At 43.0% G+C, this 19,353-nt stretch overlaps 1 protein-coding gene across 3 annotated transcripts in view; it reads right to left on the reverse strand.

Moving 5' to 3' along the window:
- The window catches only part of vta1 (vesicle (multivesicular body) trafficking 1), a 137,915-nt gene that overhangs the window by 49,255 nt on the left and 69,307 nt on the right, over positions 1–19,353 (reverse strand). For all 3 annotated transcript variants that reach the window (XM_067988560.1, XM_067988558.1, XM_067988559.1), the window contains exons 3-4: positions 13,353–13,480; positions 5,485–5,560 (exon numbers count right to left, since the gene is read on the reverse strand). In XM_067988560.1, coding sequence (XP_067844661.1) covers positions 5,485–5,560; positions 13,353–13,480 — 204 coding nt within the window. The remainder of the gene's footprint in view (positions 1–5,484; positions 5,561–13,352; positions 13,481–19,353) is intronic.

Genomic DNA, 19,353 nt, shown 5'->3' on the forward strand with positions numbered 1-19,353 from the left:
ATTAGGATCCAATTTACAGCGTGTTGAATGTTTCTGTCAGTTAAAATAGATTTGTAGGTCAGTGTCTCAGAATATGCACAATGCCAACTGACTGATCATGCTGAACAACCTTGTGTTGAAAGTCCTACTTACATGGGTAACCTCATTTCCAAATGTCAATCACGCATGTATTTGTAAAGGGCAGAGTAGTCGCACAATAATCTGAAGGCCCATTGTCACCGGCTAACGTTGCACAGTGAGCCTGATTAACAGACCTTGCCTCAGATACTTTTCTACAAAACTAAAAGATCACTGCTACAGAAGAACACAAAACATTTCTCCACCAGCACAAAACAGGCTCTTTGCTGTACTGTGTTGTATTCAGACACGGACCTCGAACAAAAAACTTGCACTCATTTAGTGCTTTTACTGGAACGAAACATCCCATGTCACTTCGGAAGATTGAATATAGGAACTGGAGTAGGCTATCCAGCCCCTCAAGCCTGTTTGCCCATTCAAAGAACAAACTTGCATTTATATAGCGCCCTTCATGACCTCAGGACGTCCCAAAGCCCTTTACAGCCAACAAAGTACTTTTCAAGCGTAGTCACTGTTGTAATTTAGGAAATGTGGCAGCCAAATTGCACACAGTAAGGTCCCACAAACAGCAACGTGATAATGACCAGATAATCTGTTTTAGTGACGTTGGAGGAAGGGTAAATGTTGGCCACTGCCCTCTCAGGTGGATGTAAAAGATCCCACGGCACTTTTTCAAATAAGAGCAGGGGGAGTTTGCCAAGGTGTCTTGGCCGATATTTATCTGGTCATTTACCTCACTGCTGTTTGTGGGATCTTGCTGTGCGCAACTTGGCTGCCATGTTTCCTACAGTTCATCAGTGACTACACTTCAAAAGTATTTCATCGACTGTAAAGTGCTTTGGGACGTCCTGATGTCGTGAAAGGCGCTTTATAAATGCAGGTCTTTCTTTCTCTTTATTTGCTGTTTCGTAAAATAAATGCTGACAAGGGAAAAAATATCTGCAATAACCCAAAGCAACTTATTGTGCTGATTACATCTATATGGGAGTCCAGGGGCTGCTTATCACAGTATTGGGGAAGGAAATAGCTGTGAAAGGGAACAAGTCACCAGAGGCTATTCCTATTACAAATAGCTGATCTTTGTTTTTGCATTTTTATCAAACCCATGCAGAAACACTACCGCCTTTATAAAACAAATCCTTTTCTTCAGGTTCTCTCCCTCCAAGTCCACACACCCAGTCAAGTCCAAGATGCAAATGCACTCCCATGCTAAGCAGTAAGATTATCCCTCATCTAAGTGCTAAGTCAGTGAGACTCAGCCAGGGGTTAGCATGCCCCCTGATGGCTTGTTTTCTCTCCGTCTCAAAAAGCATGCAGCCTCCATTCGGTGATTATCTGATGGCCCGCTCGAAGTCCAGAATTTGCCATGAGCGTGTGCGCATCGTGAATGCAAAGAATGCACGGTGCAGCATGTTGGCACGCCGATGCATCCTTGCTTATATAGCACCCTTGCATGTTCATTTCCTTACCCCCCCCCCCACCCCTTTAAAGTTTATTTTACTGGGCCACCTTCATTTTGTGTTGGGCCATGTTGCATCACATTAAGAGAGTTTACAGCAATGAAATGCAGGGCAGGAAAAACACATGGAGATCTGGCAAGTTACCAGCCTCAGCTGAACGCTTGAGACAGTGTTCTTTTTCTCAGTCTACTATGGCAGTGTTTCAAAGTAATATATATTTTTTAAATCCATAAAACTACAGAATATTACTTTTAAAATACTATGAGCCTTCATAAAACATTGCACATCAGCTCTCAAAATTGATTTTAAATTAATCTTTCTGCAATTTCCACACAGATGCTGTGTAAATATGAGTTTTGATTTTCCTTACAATTTCTAACAGTGACGTACTTTTGAGTTCTATGACTTAGCTGGTGACAGGCAATTAAGGAGGACTCCCTAACCTTGAACCTATTTAATTTCTAAACTGCCATTAGTGGGAAAGCAAGTACACAATAAAATCAGCAAGCATTCGGAATTGCATCAGTTAATCAAGCACAGCCAGTACAGGCTTGTTAAAGGAATGTTGTGCTTGACAATTTTAATACGGTGTTTTGAGGAAGTGACCCATTAGATGGACAAGGGGCATGCCGTATGGAGGCATGGAGTATGTGAATTTTCAGGAGGCATTCAATAAGGTGTCTCACAAGAGGTTTGTTGGAAAAATTCAGGTGCAAGGTGCAACAGGAAATGCAGCAGCTTGGATAGAAAGTTGGTTGAGACAGGAAACCAAAGGCTAGGATTAATAGGTATTGCTGAGATGGGAGAGGGGTTGGAAGTGATGTACCCCAGGGGCCAGTGCTAAGCCTTTTGTTCTCGATACACATGGATGATTTGGACTTGCATATGGGGAACACAATCTCAAAATTTGCTGATGACGCAAAAGTAGGGAGTTTGGCAAACTGTGAGGAATGACTGTAAAGGACCTCAGGAGGATACAAACAGGTCAGCTGAATGGGCAGAAAGCGGCAGTGCAATGTAGCATTGTTAAGTGTGGGGTAATAACTTTTGAGAGGAAAAACAATCATGGGCATTAACATTTCATGGAACTACACTGAAGTGTGGGGATAAACAGAAACCAAAAGGTTCAAATATATCATTCCCTGAAAGTGAGAATGAAGGTAGATGAAACCACAAAAAAGGATAATAGAATTTTGAGTTTTATAAATAGAGAGCAAAGAAGTAATGTTATAGTTGTACAAGATAATGGTTAGACCACAGTTAGAGTACCGTGTTCAGTTTTTGGCCACTTATTATAAAAAGGGTATTAACACCATAGAGTGTAGAGAACAGATTCACCACAATAATGCCAGGGATACAAGGAGAGACCAGAGAGACTATTTTGGGTGGAGTACAGCAGAGAGAGAAGATTTAATAGAAGTTATAAAATGAAGGACTTTGATAAGGTGAATAGGGAAAGACTATTTCCACTGGTTGGGAAATCAGTGACGGAGGGTCATGAATTTAACATTGTCACTAAGAGAGTGAGGTTAAGAGAAATGTTTTTATGTAGAGGGTTGCTGCAACATGGAATGCTTTCCCACAGGTAGCGGTTGAGGCAGAGACCACTGCATCTTAAGAGAAAAATGATTAAATATTTGCAGCAAAGGAAGACACAAGAGCGAGGCAATGGGATTGTTTTAGCAAAAAGGTGGACATTTATTTACTTGTTCTCGGGATGTAGATGACACTGTTAAGGCTGCATTTATTGTCCATCCCCAGTGACCCTGAGAAGGTGCTGGTGTACATTTTGGAACTGCTGCAATCCTTGTGATGATGGTGCACCCACAATGATGTTAGACAGAGATTTTCAGGATACTGACCCAGTGATAATGAAGGAATGGACATGTATGTTCAAGGCAGAATGGTGTGCAACGTGGAGGAGAACTTAAGAGCCAATGGTATTCCCACAACATTGCTCGTCTCCTCCTTTTCAATAGTAGAGGTCACAGGCAAGGGAGATGCTGTTGAAGTAACCTTGGTAAGTTGCTGCAGTGCATCCTGTAGATCGTATATATACCGCAGCCACTGTGCAACAGTGGTGGAGCAGGGGGTTGATATCGACTCCGGAGACAGGGATACCAATGAAGTGAACTGCTCTATCTTGTACAGTATTGAACTGTGAGTATTGTTGCAGCTGCATCCATCCAAATGAGAGCTGAGTATGCCGTCACACTCCTGTTGTAAGCCTTGTAGATGGTGGAGAAGCTTTGAGGGGTCAGGAGGTGAGCCACTTATCGCAGAGGACCCAGCCTCTGCCCAGCTCTTGTAGCCATGGTGTTGATATGACTGATCTAATTCAGCTCCTCGTCAATGGTGGCCCCTGAGATGTTGTTAGTGGGGGACTCAGTTACAGTGGTACTGTTGAAAGTCAAGAGTTGTTGGCGGGGGTTTCTCTTGTTTGAGATGGTGATTACCTGCTAGTTATCATCCCAGGCCAAATTGACGATGCCTTTTCTGTAAGCTTCTATGATTCGATACAACACAAGCATCATAGCAGTGCGCAATTGTATCTCACCATCCCCTTTTTTCCTTGCTTAGGGTACCTATTTGCACCATGCACTGTTCCTGACACACAACAGCAAGTGGAAACGTGATCTTGCACCAGATGCTAGCTCAAGAGAGGCTCACCTCCAACACTTCCTTTTTTCTAAAATGAACAGATTAATTTTCAAGCTTGTTGAACTTCACTTGCAGAATTTCCTGTCACGGATCTATTCAGTTTTGTAAATGCATTGCAATTTCCCATTATTATAGAGCTTGCTGCAGTGAAAGAAGAGATCTTTAAACAAAAGATAATGGCAATGATGTTTCCTCCTTTCCACCGCCAACTAAAAATCCTCTCTACTTAGGACAGTCCTCAGAGACACCCCCACAGGACGATTAGCCAGGAGGCAAACTTCCCGTGATTTAGGATGGGATTTCTACTTTGTCCCCTCTCCTCAAATTTCCAAAAACAGTCTCCACTTTAGAACCATTCGGCCCATCATGCCTGTGCCGGCTCTTTGAAAGAGCTTCCCAATTAGTCCCACTCCCCTGCTCTATCCCCATAGCCCTGCAATTTTCTCCCCTTCAAGTATTTATCCAATTCCCTTTTGAAAGTTACTACTGAATCTGCTTCCACCAACTTTTCAGGCAGTGGATTCCAGATCATAACTTGCTGCATTAAAAAAATTCTCATCTTACCTCTGGCTCTTTTGCCAATTACCGTAAATCTGTGTCCTCTGGTTACCGACTCTTCTGCCAGTGGAAACAGTTTCTCCCTATCTACTCTGTCAAAACCCTTCATGATTTTGAAGGCCTCTATTAAATCTCCCCTTAACCTTCGCTGCTCTGAGGAGAACAATCCCAGCATCTCCAGTCTCTCCACGTAACTGAAGTCCCTCATCCCTGGTACCATTCTAGTAAATCTCCTCTGTATCCGCTCCAAGGCCATGACATCCTTCCTAAAGTGTGATGCCCAGAATTGGACACAATACTCCAGCTGAAGCCGAACTAGTAATTTATAAAGGTTTAGCAAAGCCTTTCCCCAAAAAGGAAATTTCAAGGTCAATGAGCACCACCAAAACAGATTAACGGGTCATTCATTTCACTAAGGTTTGTGGGCCCTTTGTGGTTTGTGTGTAAATTGACTGCAACAGCTGCCTGGATAACAACAGTGACTGCACTTCAAAAGTAATTCAATGGCTGTGAAGCAGTTTGAGATGTCCTGAGAACACGGATGGCGCTATATAAATGCAACAATATAAAAGTTACTCTTTAAATGCAAATGTCCTTTGGGCTAAAGATTCAAATCCTAACTTCCTAGTTAGGAGTCCCACACTATCATCGGCTGCGATGCAAGATTTAACCCTTAATCACCGCACACAATGCATTTCAGGATGAAGTATTTCAACATTATACTTGCCTCTTCAGTGAGCTCCCCGAACACGGTAAGGACATCGTATAACAGGCTGGCAGTGTAGAATGATTTTATCATGTTTCTGTGGAAAACAAAATATTCAACAAATCAGAATATCAAGCTGTGACTGGAGCTGGGCTTTTAATCAATATTATTATCTATGGCATTTTAAAATCACTTTTACTCTTTCTTCAACACAAGCACTGCTGACAGTCTCAAACACAAATTAGCTCAAAAACAGGTAAACTCCTTACAGTTGTTGGTTAAGACTTTACCTGCAAATAATATACGAAGAACAAAAGATGAATGTTGCAGGTCTATCATTCATCAAGAACACTTATGCAGTGAGCACTGTTCCTCTGAAGTAAACCTCTTGTGTACAAACTCTCATTGTTATTGTTAAATTACCGGTTACATAGCCATGCACAAGTTTTAAGTGGAAGCCTATGCACTGAAGTTTCACTTTTTTGTTGTTGGGAAGTGGGCCACACTGGCACAGCAATGTCTAGATACCCTGAGGGCACTGAGTATAGATTGGGAACAGAGTTATGTGTAGGCCAAACCAAGTAGGGTTGGCAGGTTGTTCTTCCTTGAAGAACATGAGCAAACCAGTTAGGTTAAACTCAACAGGGATTGATTTCAAGGTACTAATATACCCTCAATTATCAGATCCTGCTCCGCTCATGGCTTGTCAACTACCAAACCTCTCAATTAGTTGGTCACTTGTCGTCATTTCCAGGTATGCTTTACTCTCTGTACAAACACTCTGCCATTGCTAAAGTACTACATTCTCAACATTTAAAAGAGTGTCAGAAGTGGGGCCGTGCATATAACTGCACACACTATTGCATTACCAACTACTACAGTGTAAAAACAGGAGTTTCAGGTACCACATACAAAGCAATTAATTTTTTTTGGTAGGTTGCCTTACAACATACTTCATGTTTAAAAAAAAAGTGCCAGAGTAGGTTTTCCAGAACAGACTTTCTTGACTATTTTGGGAAGGCACAGAACGAACAGATATTCTTGTTGATCTGTTCTCAAGCACCTCTGACCCACCTGGTCCCAGATCAGCCGCACTGACAGATTGCACAGTGAACCCATCGCACCTACTGCCATTTAATGATAGTCTGTAAAATGGAGCCTGTTGTCTTGTTTAGACTGTATTTTTCCTTACTTGCTGCTTATAGCTGCACAATGGAGTTAAATCAGTGCGACAGCTTTGATTTCCCTGCCCATTAGGCTCTTGTTTGCTGCCACAAGCCGTAGAAAGTTTGTCAGATCAGAACACGCACCAATTTTACTACATCTAGAGCTTCTGCCACTATAAACACTTACCAGCTCTGACAGTCAAATTTACAGTGGTGCAAAAACATGGTAGGCCCTGCCACCCTGGCATTCTCTTTTAAGAGAAGTGCCAACTTGGCTCAGTTAGTAGCACTCTAACCTCTGCGTCAGAGCTCTGTAGGTTCAAACCCTAGTATGGATTTGAGTCCAAAATCGAGGCTAACACCTTCATGCAGTGCTGAGGGAGTGCTGCATTGTCGGAGATGCCGTCCTTCCGATGAGACATTAAACTGAGGCCCTGATGAATGCCAAAAGATCCTAGGGCACAATTTAAAGAGCGGGAGTTCTCCTGGTGTGCTGGCTAACATTCCTCCCTCAACCAATGGTACCAAAAACAGATTAGTTGGTCATTCATCACATTGCGGGATCCTGCTGTGTGCAAAATGGCTGTCATGTGTGCTTTCAGAAAGTTAACTGGATGTGAAAACACACTGGGTCCTCCTGAGGGATACAATAAAGGGCTACATAAATGCAGGTTAGTTCTTTCTTTCTGCAGCAGTGGCCTGATTCTACTCGCTTTAGCTGTCATGTTTCGTCTCACTTTATTAAAATCAGCTTATGGTAAAATGCGAGATATTTATTTTTTTAAATTATCTGTGCCAGTGCGTCCAATTTGAATTATGAATTGGATATATACTTGAAAAGGGAAAAAATTGCAAGGCTATGGGGAAAGAGCAGGGGAGTGGGATTAATTGGATAGCTCTTTCAAAGAGCCAGCACAAGCACGATGGGCCAAATAGCCTCCTTCTGTGCTGTCAGATTCTATGATTTAGATTGTGTGCAGATCTAACCAGGCATCATCCTGGAGCTCATGCAGCCCAGCCAGCAAAGAAGTGATGTCCTTTGTGTAATCTACAAGGAAGATATTACGTTGTGTGTACCTGGTAGCAAGTTTAATTCCGCATATGATCTTTTCACCCGGTCAAATTTTTCAGCTCGGAAAATGTTGCCCCTCCTGTCTCTCCCTCCCTCCCTCCTCCCACTACCACGCACTAATTTTTAAACCGAGAGAGGTAGGCAGCCAATCTGGCCTCAGCCTATGCTGCTCGGACCACACAAAAAGCTTCCTCAGGTGCATCACACTGGGAGGAGGAGGGGGGGGGGGGGGGGCTCTGATGCCTTGCTGCCTCTTACCACTCCTCAGCCCAGGCCACAAACTTACTGCATAACAATCCCAAGTCCCTCCCCATATGACATCGTATTATAATGTCCCAACTAACAATGCACTTAGGTTGAAGAAATGGTCCTGCGTGTTAATTGTATTCAGGTGGTGCGTATCAATTGGAACTCTCTTGCATCCATTTATAAGAGAGCTGATCTAGGATGTGGTGGTGGTAATGTGGAGCTCTGTGAATAAAGACTTGAAGCAACTGAAGACCAGGCTCTAGTATTCTATCCTTCACTACCTGGCTATCCTGTTTAGAATATTCCATAGCACTGGAGCATCAGTTTTGACTCTTTGTACAAACCAATGTGCAGGAGAGTGGGGAGTGGAGGGGATTTAACCTGCATGGATTCCAGTAGCCAGAAGAGACAGCAGGCTGCAGCTTCAGAGATAGGTCTCAGTGACACCATTTTTACCTTACATCCCCTTACCCTACTGCAGTAAGGGATTGCCATTCATAGAATCTTACAGCGCAGAAGGCGGCCATTCGGCCCATTGAGCCTGCGCCAGCTCTTTGAAAGCTATCCAATTAGTCTCACTGCCTCCGCTCTTTCCCCATAGCCCTGCTTATTTTTTCTTTTCAAGAATATATCTAATTCTCTTTTGAAAGTTATTATTGAATCTGCTTCCACCGCCCTTTCAGGCAGCGCATTCCGGATTGTAACAACTCGCTGCATAAAAAGAAAGTCTCCTCATCTCCCCTCTGGTTCTTTTGCCAATTACCTTAAATCTGCGTCCTCTGGTTATTAACCCTCCTGTCACTGGAAACAGCTTCTCCTTATTTACTCTGTCAAAACCCTGCACAATTTTGAACACCTCTATTAAATCTCCCCTTAACCTTCTCTGTTCTGGCACCATTCTGATATAAATGCAGAGTTCAAGAGCATGAACTGTGATCTACTGTTCTCCTAGATGAAAGGAAGCACACATGCTCATTTTTCGTGACTCTCTCAGACAAGTTAATTGGGGGCCTTGTTAAGATTATTAGAAACCCCAGAATTGAAAGTACTTTCAAATTCCAAGTCCTCATTCTTGGAATTTAAAACACTGCAGGGAATCTGGCCCGGTGGGAGGGATCAAATAAGTGATCCCTTTTTTCTCCCTGCCTTTCTCTGCCCTTTCAATCCCTCTCATTAAATTATTGCACTCTATAATTTATGCCCTCCAACGAAACAAACATTTCTCTCCTTCCTCCCCCTTAAATTAGACGAGGAGCCATAAAAAGTGAGTAAATTACAGTACTTAATGTAATTTAGAAGCTTGGTTCTAGTTACAGCAGGTTGCAGGAGCCAAGAAATACATCTTGTGAATCAAAATATGTGCTGTGCTTATAAACTGGGATAACTTGTTGGAAATAAATTGTTCCATCAAAGCATCCCATCCCCATTAATAAGCAAAATCTGTGTGTCAATTTAGATGCTTCGGGGAAGCACCTGCAGCTCTAGAAAATACCTCTTTTAAAAGCAAACATCCCACTGACCACATCCTGTCTCACTGGCATTGGCCGTGCTGGACTCCACTCTAATATAATCATACGAGGTGGCTGGGCATCCCTAACAGATCTGTGGCTTCCCTACTGATCTATTTGAGTACGAAGTGCACCATTTTGTTCGCAGTTGCTCTTTCGTGAGCCAAGTTATGGAATTCTGGTACCACTTCTATCACTACTTGTTTGGGTGTGTGTAACCCTACATAAACACAGCCACTGCTCTCTCTGGTTCTGCATTCCAGAGTTGCACTGGCTGCCAGGTAGGTAACGCTATAAACATTGCTGCCTGGCCAAGCACAGGATGAACCAGGTCCTGTTCGTTGAGCTTTAGTTCCCCAATTCAGGTAATGCTTGCGAGAGTCAAGGGAAAAGCAACGGGGTTCAGGCTGGGGAGGCCACTGGGAGCCATAGACTTGGGCCCTCACTCAGGCGAAGAAACATTCTTACAATGAAAAAGCTTGAACTTGAGTATCTACAAACCCATATTGTATAACAGCCGTGGTGGTGGAGATAGGGTTGCCAACCCTCCAGGATTGTGCTGTAGTCCCCGGGGAATTGAAGGTTAATCTCCTGGATACTGCTGCAAGCAAGCCAGACGAACCATTATACGGGCATTAAATAAATTCTGTGTTTTGTTCATTTTCTTTGAGTACTAGAATTTATTTGTTATAAAAATACTGGAGATGAGGAAAGGCTATTTGAATGGGCAGGTGGTTGGAGGTGAGAGGTCACGTGATGAATACTCCAGGAATACGTCCAACCAGCATTGGTAACCCTAGGTGGCGTGTCTCCTCCATTCTGCCCGATAACTGAGATTTCATGGTACTGAAATAGGGGTTAAAAAGAATGTTGAACATCTGAAGTAAAAATAGAAAATGCTCAAAATGCAAAATAGGTTGATCAAAGGAGGATAGGTTAACAGTTCTGGTGTAAACCTTCATTGGAATTTGAAAAATTAGGAGTCATTGCCGAAACAGAAGAGATTTTGAAAATCAACCGACCAAAAAACTGTGTCACTGCAAGGCCACCATTCTCTCTGTGCGCTGCCTCTGATGATTCTATCAAGACAACCTTTGTACTGTCAGACTGACTGTCTGATTAACTCATGCACAAGTCAAAATTTCTTCCCACTAAACATCAGGAAGATTAATATCATTGTTTTCAGTCCCTGCTATAAACTCTGCTTCACTTGCCACCTACTCCATAACCTCTCCTAGCCATTTGCTCAGGCTAAACTAGACTGCGTGAAACCTTGGTGTCCTGCTCGACCCAGAGCTGAGTTTCAAACCGGATGCACATCCTATCCATCAAGACTGCTCACTTCCACCCCTACAACATCACCCACCTTCACCTCAACTGACCTCACACTGCCACTGAAACCCTTATCCATGCCTCTGCCACCTCTAGACTTAACTTCCCCATTGCTCTCCCTGCTGGACTTACATCCTTCCTACCCCATAAACTCCAACTTGTTCAAAACACAGCTGCTCATATGCTCTCCCACATTAATTCCCATCACCCATCACTCCAATCCCTGTCCCCCAGTGTATTGAGCTTAAAATCATTGCCCTCATCTTCAACTCTCTCTCTTGCCTCACCTCACCTCACCGTACCTCCCCCAGCCTTATTTCTCCTGCAACACCCTTCTGTCCTCCAACTCTGGCCTTTTGTGCATCCCCCCCGCCACCCCACTGTGGTCAGCCTTGAGCTGCCTCGACCCTGCTCTCTGGAACTCTCTCCCTAAGCTCGTCCATCCCTCCACTTCACCCTCCAATGTTAAAAACCTTCTCAAGACCCACCTTTTCCACCTGGCTTTCGACCACCTTTCCTAACTCTCACAGCATAGCTCATGTATGCACCTTTATCCCATTCATTTATTCCCCCCTCCTCCCCATAAGGCACCTTTGGATGTTTTCCACATTCACTGTGTTACATAAATGCAAATTGTTGTCATTCTATCAACCACACAGAGGCCAGTATCAGAAGTCAAGAAGCATCAGCTTGACTCAGTTGACTAGCATCCTCTCACTAAGGTTGTTTTAAAGATACAGCAGGCCATCATTTAAAAATTCAACCAAGAAAAACAAATTCAGATGAAAGTCTGCTTTTACGGGACAGTTGGTACCAGCGACTTAACAACCTATGCACTGCATAATCAAATGTCCCAAAGTGCTTCAGAGGCAAAAAATAACTGGACACAGTTCAGTGGTAGAAGAATCAGGGGAGGTGACAGAAGGCAGGGTCAAGGAGGCAGATTTTGAGGAGGCTTTTGAAGGAGGGGAGAGAGGTAGCAAAGGAAAAGGGTCCAGGGACAGGATTTCAGAGTGTGGATAGTGCCGAAATGGCTGAAGACTCTGAGGTTGATGGTGAAGCATAGGGAGAGGGGACGCAAAGGAGGCCAGATTGGGAAAAGCAGAAGGTGTGTACGGGAACGTAGGAAGGTTACCGCGATAGGATGAGAAGAGGCCATAGAGGGTCTTGCAGATGATAAGGACTTCAAACAGAAAGTAACAGAGGAAATATAGAGAATCTGAGGGAGCCATCAGTAGAGATACCAGTCATTATTGCAGGCTGTTTCAGTGATTGCATTTAGTTGCCTAACACACTGGAGTCCATAACTGCTCTGTTCCCTTTTAGCTGTTATGCTGCAGGCACCAATGACAAATATTCATTCTTCCCCTTTCCAAAAATCAATAATACAAAAAAAAAAACCCTAAAGCACGTTAATAATTATTGTTAATGTTGCATCATTCTGTTCACAGAATGATGCATCACTGCAGTAGTAGGGCATGGGTTCCCCCACACTCCCGAGTTCTCAGTCTTGGCTCCAACACTGTGCAGGGGCACCAACATCAAAGGGAGAGCAGCCTTGGAACCCTCTCATGTATCTCTGAGCAAATCTGAGATTGATAGATTTTTGTTCACCAAAGGTATTAAGGGATATGGGGCTAAGGCGGGTATACGGAGTTAGGTCATAGATCAGCCATGATCTCATTGAATAGCAGAACAGGCTCAAGGGGCTAAATGGCCTACTCCTGTTCCTATGTTCCTAGATGGCTTCACAGCAGCACTGAGCACGGGTCACTCACCCACCAACCTGCCGTCTGGGCCAAGAGCTAGTGCATGGACCATGGAGACTATTGAAACCGGGGAAGAAAACAGCAGGTTTCTTACAAAAAAAAAATTCTTCAGGCCCTTTTATTGTTTCCTCAGGGAGGTACTCCAGTGACCTCTCTCTCAGCACTCCCCTCCCCATACAACTTGCAATTACTTTCCTTGCAACATTGTTCTCCCTCCTGTTGGAGGCAAATGTACGGGATGTAGAATTGCACATCACGACACAGGCGGGTCTGAAATCAATAGAACTCTCACCTTTGCGTCTGTGTATTTGCACCGTGACGCCATTTCCTACAATAACACAAGGCACGGAACTGGCTTTGTGTGTAAGTGATCCAGAATGAGAGGCATTTAATCCACCAACAGATGGAAAGACTCATGGCAACCTGGGTCCATGATGCTGTTAGAACACCAGACATCTCATCCCATTTCTCTATATGTGCCTCTGACAGATGGAGGACTGAATGTCTGTCATTGATGGCACTCACCTGAGGTAACAATACCTACAATAGATTTTTTTTAAGAAGTTCTGATGGCCAGAAATTCCTTTAGCCCTCTTAGCTACACTCAAACTTTAAACTCGTCATTCCTCATTACATCAGTGCCAACGTATAATACGTATGGGCAATTATTTTATAAGCCTTAAAAGAAAAGCCTCATCTAGCTACTGTAATCCATTGGCGTATTGCACCATGTGCTATGTCACGATGGTATACCAGAATGTTCCTTTTTAAAAAAACATAATGGTGGACTCACTTATGAAATCTTCCTGCTCGATCTTCAGTATCTGCATAAAGGAACATCTTGTAGGCATAGTTCTCTATGTGGGCGTTCCCCACCACATCGTGAGTAATTGATTCGTTGTCACCCAACTGTTTCTTCATCTGAAAAAGAGAACAAAAGCAGAGTGGAACACTTTTTTTCAGCATGGTGTGGCAGCATCAAGCACTTGGTGTCACCTCAGCACCACTTCCTGATTGATCTAGTCTTCTCTTTGACTGTGGTAGTGCCTGCACTGTTGGCCGTGGCCTTTCACCCTGGCTTCTTAGTATGTAAAAAAAAAGCTGGACTTGAACTTGTGTTAATATTCTAAAAAGAGAAAAATACTCCATTCAATATAGAAGATGACAGACAAGGTTATAAAATGCTTTGCGGGATAGGACTAGATGATCCTCATTGGCCACAGTACCTGAGTAACCAACATTAGATCGTTCAAGAAAAAGAAACAGATTGGCTAAATTTCTTTCAAGTCCACCTTCTCACCATATCCCTAGTATTCCTTCATTTTCCAGAAATATCTCGTTGGTTAAAACCCATTTACGCGGTATTGGATTCACTTCTATATTCTTGACTTTTAGTAACAGACCCTGGTTTTTTTAATCCCTTTGCCAGTGTGAATAACTTAAGATGGCTCACTACAGGGTTCTATAAGAGGAGGCATTCAACAAAGATTCACAATCCAAATGAGGCTGTTTAGATATTAACAGATGTGGAATTACCATCCGATCCAAACATGCCATTTATCTCATTATTTCAGAGCTGTGAGAAGATTGACTGCGGGAATAAAAAAAAACTGCAAGTTCCAGAGGGAACCCTTAAAATTCTGGCAATTTTTTAAGCACATAAAAGTAGCTCTTCTGTGAATCATTATGATTCCAGCCTGAGAAGAGCTGGAGAATCATGTTTCAGAGCCCAGCCTTGGAAATGGCACTTCCAGGTGGGAGGCAAGAGACATTTTCAACATCATTTTAACTATTATATAGAGTAAAAAAAAACGATGCAAAGAAAGGTCAAGCATAACACCAGTGATTGAATATAACTGATTTCCTGTTAAAAGGATACAGCTAGCAATACATAACTATAATGCCATCTTAGTTCTGATATGACTAGCACTTTTTCATCATAATAAAAAAGCGAATCTTTAAAATTTTTTTTTACAAGAATTCATTCCTGGAACATTGTTAATTAAGAAATGTTCTGTGATTCTGTATATTCTTATGAAGCTCTTCTTCCTAACTTCGACAAGTTTACAGAAAGCATGTGTTACAGGGTACCAAGTGTGCACTTTTTCAACAGCTGAAGAGACCCTTCAAAGGATCAATACTGCTTGCATGGTTTGACATTCTGACAGCAGTTAGTCGATCGTGAAGTTAAGCACAGATTTCTTGCTGAAAGTTGTCCTAAGTGCACAAATTGTTTTCTTACATTCGGGTCATGAAAGCCGCTGTGCAGAAAGTTAACGTGCAGGTACAGTATGGAAATGTATATTGGCCTTTATTGCAAGGGGGCACGAGAACAAAAGTAAGGAAGTTTTGCTGCAATTGTACAGGGCTTTGGTGAGACCACACCTGGAGTATTGTGTACAGTTTTGGTCTCCTTATCTAAGGAAGGATAAGAACATAAGAAATAGGAGCAGGAGTAGGCCAATTGGCCCCTCGAGCCTGCTCCGTCATTCAATAAGATCATGGCTGATCTGATCCTAACCTCAAATCTAAATTCATGTCCAATTTCCTGCCCGCTCCCCATAACCCCTAATTCCCTTTACTTCTAGGAAACTGTCTATTTCTGTTTTAAATTTATTTAATGATGTAGCTTCCACAGCTTCCTGGGGCAGCAAATTCCACAGACCTACTACCCTCTGAGTGAAGAAGTTTCTCCTCATCTCAGTTTTGAAAGAGCAGCCCCTTATTCTAAGATTATGCCCCCTAGTTCTAGTTTCACCCATCCTTGGGAACATCCTTACCGCATCCACCCGATCAAGCCCCTTCACAATCTTATATGTTTCAATAAGATCGCCTCTCATTCTTCTGAACTCCAATGAGTAGAGTCCCAATCTACTCAACCTCTCCTCATATGTCCACCCCCTCATCCCCGGGATTAACCGAGTGAACCTTCTTTGTACTGCCTCGAGAGCAAGTATGTCTTTTCTTAAGTATGGACAACAAAACTGTATGCAGTATTCCAGGTGCGGTCTCACCAATACCTTATATAACTGCAGCAATACCTCCCTGTTTTTATATTCTATCCCCCTAGCAATAAAAGCCAACATTCCGTTGGCCTTCTTGATCACCTGCTGCACCTGCAAACTAACTTTTTGATTTTCTTGCACTGGGACCCCCAGATCCCTTTGTACTGCAGTACTTTCCAGTTTCTCGCCATTAAGATAATAACTTGCTCTCCGATTTTTCCTGCCAAAGTGCATAACCTCACATTTTCCAATATTGTATTGCATCTGCCAAATCTCCGCCCACTCACCCAGCCTGTCTATATCCCCTTGTAGGTTTTTTATGTCCTCCTCACTCTCTACTTTCCCTCCCATCTTTGTATCATCTGCAAACTTTGATATGTTACACTCGGTCCCCTCCTCCAAATCGTTAATATAGATTGTAAAAAGTTGGGGACCCAGCACTGACCCCTGCGGAACACCACTGGCTACAGGTTGCCAGTCCGAGAATGTACCATTTATCCCAACTCTCTGCTTCCTGTTAGATAACCAATCCTCCACCCATGCCAGAATATTACCCCCAATCCAGTGATTCTTTATCTTGAGCAATAATCTTTTACGTGGCACCTTGTTGAATGCCTTCTGGAAGTCTAAATACACTACGTCCACTGGTTCCCCTTTATCCACCCTGTACGTTATATCCTCAAAGAACTCAAGCAAATTTGTCAGACATGACTTCCCCTTTGTAAAGCCATGCTGACTTTGTCCTATTAAATTATGTTTATCCAAATGTTCTGCTACTGTCTCCTTAATAATTGACTCCAAAATTTTACCCACTACAGATGTTAAGCTAACTGGTCTATAATTTCCAGCCTTCTGCCTACTACCCTTTTTAAATAAGGGTGTTACATTGGCAGTTTTCCAATCTGCCGGGACCTTTGCCGAGTCCAGAGAATTTTGGAAAATTATTACCAAAGCATCCACAATCCCTACTGCCATTTCCCTCAAGACCCTAGGATGTAAGCCATCAGGTCCAGGGGATTTATCCGCCTTGAGTCCCATTAATTTACTGAGTACCAATTCCTTAGTGATTTTAATCATATTTAGCTCCTCCCACCCTAGAGCCCCCTGTTTGTCCAGTGTTGGGATATTCTTAGTGTCCTCTACCGTAAAGACTGAAACAAAATATTTGTTCAGCATTTTTGCCATCTCCATGTTTCCCACCATTAATTTCCCGGTCTCATCCTCTAAAGGACCTACGTTTGCCTTAGACACCCTTTTACTTTTTATATAACTGTAGAAACTCTTGCTATCTGTTTTTATATTTGCCTTAGAAGCAGTGCAACAAAGGTTCACTAGATTGATTCCCAGGGTGGGAGGGTTGTCCTATGAACAGAGATTGAGTGGAATGGGCCTATACTCTCTGGAGTTTAGACGAGAGATGATCTCATTGAAACATATAAGATTCTGAGCGGGCTTGACAGGGTAGATGCTGAGGGGCTTTTTCCCCTGGCTGAAGAGTCTAGAACTATGGGGTTTATAGTCTCAGGATAAGGGGTCGGCCATTTAGGACTCAGATGAGGAGGAATTTCTTCACTCAGAGGGTTGTGAGTCTTTGGAATTCTCTACCCCAGAGGGCGGTGGATGCTTAGTCGTTGAGTATATTCAAAGCTGAGGTCGATAGATTTATGGATTCTAGGGGAAATCAAGGGCGGTGGAGATCGGCGGGAAAGTGAAGTTGAGGTCGAAGATCAGCTATGATCTTATTGAATAGCAAAGCAGTCTTGTATGGCCTGCTCTTGCTCCTATTTCTTATGTTCTTATGTTCAATTGTGTCACTGAACCGAAATAATCCCAGTCCGTGGGTAGTTAGCTGATATGAGGTAAGGCATGAAGCAGATGCACTACAATTGCTCCCGAGTTGGGAGAGGGGAAAGAATGTTAACCAGGGTTCCCACTCCTAACAACTATCCAGTCACTCTTGCTGAATAGTGAATGCATGTGGATGTCAGATGAGGACAGGTTTGTGCTCAATTGTGAATCACAAATAACCCGCAGACACCCACTATTCTGCCGCTGGAGTTTTAATTGAGGTTTTTAAAATGATGAAGGGTTTTGATGGGGTGAATAGAGGGAAAGGCTATTTCCTCTGTTTGGGTAGTGAATGACGAGGGGTCATCAATTTAAAATATTCACCAAAAGACTGAACAGAGATTAGGAGGAATTTCTTTAGCTGGATAGTATTTGGAGCGTAGAATGCTTCGTCACAGTGAATGGTTGAGGCAGAGACCATTGCAGATTTTAAGGGAAAAGTAGATAAATATTTGAAGCAGAAGTGGAGATGGCAGTGGGATTAGCTTTAGATTTAAATTGGTCTGGTAAAGAGCTGGCACAGACACGATGGGCCAAATGGCCTCTTTCTGTGCTGTAAGATTCTGGGGTTCTATCTCAGCCAACACTAAAGAATGGTCACTTGGGTAAAGTACCGGAGGGGCAGCAAAAGTAAATCATTTCTATATAACGTGTATTTTGCAATATAATTCCAGAGGAGAAAAAAAGTGGCAGTGCTAGAGTACCCAATCCTACCATCTGGTGTCGACTCCTACATCTTTAGAACACCATGTGCTGTCTTCACTGTGATGCCCATCCAAAAAAAAAGCTTAAACTATATAAAATGTTTAACACCTGGCTGCAAGTTTATGGTAATAATTCAATTTCTGCATCATTCTTGAGGCTTAGGATATGACTCCGCTGAATGGTGGCTTGGCAGCTCGATGCCAGGTATCAATGATCCTATATTGAGGACATTAACTGCACGATGTCCCCCCCCTTTGCTCAGCGAGACGGCACTGATGACTATCAGGGAAATCGTGTCAACAAGTAAAACAAAGATCCCGCCGCTGGGGGGGGGGGGGGGGGACGCGGAGGAGGCGAAAGAAAGACAGAAAGAAAGAAAGAAAGGAGAGGGAGAGAGAGATGCTGCAGATGGCGGTTCTTATCGAAGGGTGAGCGCACTAGTGAATTAACTGGGCAGGGCAGCATAGTGCCCAAGGGGTTTGATGCTTCAGCGCAAAGGAAAAACCATCAACAGCCAGACTTGTTGGCCCGTGCAGTTAAAAAATAGGAAAGTCATCGTTTTTGGGCAGGTTACCAATCATAAGCATCAGGAAAACTATCCACTGAGGATAGATATTTGGACCTGGCAAATAATTTTTAAAAAAAATCAGACTTGGCACGGACTCCACAAAGCTGTCATTACCAGTATATAATCCTTCAGTTCAGCAAGGTGATGAAACATCGCATCAAAGTACAGCAATGAAATACACTATAAAGTTGGTTCCGACTTAGCAAAATGTATCTCAAAGAGGGAGCCTTGCACCATCAATGCCCCCTTGAAATATAATTAAAATTCTAACTGAAAAGCATTATGATCCATTTTAACAGTTTTTTTCGCCCTTGTTTCTCTTAAGGTGTTACATAAATGGAAGACTTTAAATTTCTCAGCAAGCACTTCATGTACAGTCACAATGAATTGAAATGAAGTGACTTCTTCTGCAGATGTCTTGCAGATCTAAGACCAACAATGCGCTGGAACTAATTAAAATGCACAGTTTAAAAACCAAAAGCTCCGGGCCTCCTGGACTGATGACACAGCGTTGTCCACAAGACAGTAGCTTCAAAGATCCAGCAGCCAGTCAGGAGCGCTGATATGTTTCAGTGCTCGATGGAAGCTTGAATGTTCAACCTTCCAACTCAGGAGGTTATGTTGAACCTTTATTAAACTGAGCCAAGCAAACACTAATGCTAGTAACA

This window comes from Heptranchias perlo, chromosome 8 (assembly GCF_035084215.1).
Source record: "Heptranchias perlo isolate sHepPer1 chromosome 8, sHepPer1.hap1, whole genome shotgun sequence".
NCBI lineage: Eukaryota > Metazoa > Chordata > Chondrichthyes > Hexanchiformes > Hexanchidae > Heptranchias > Heptranchias perlo.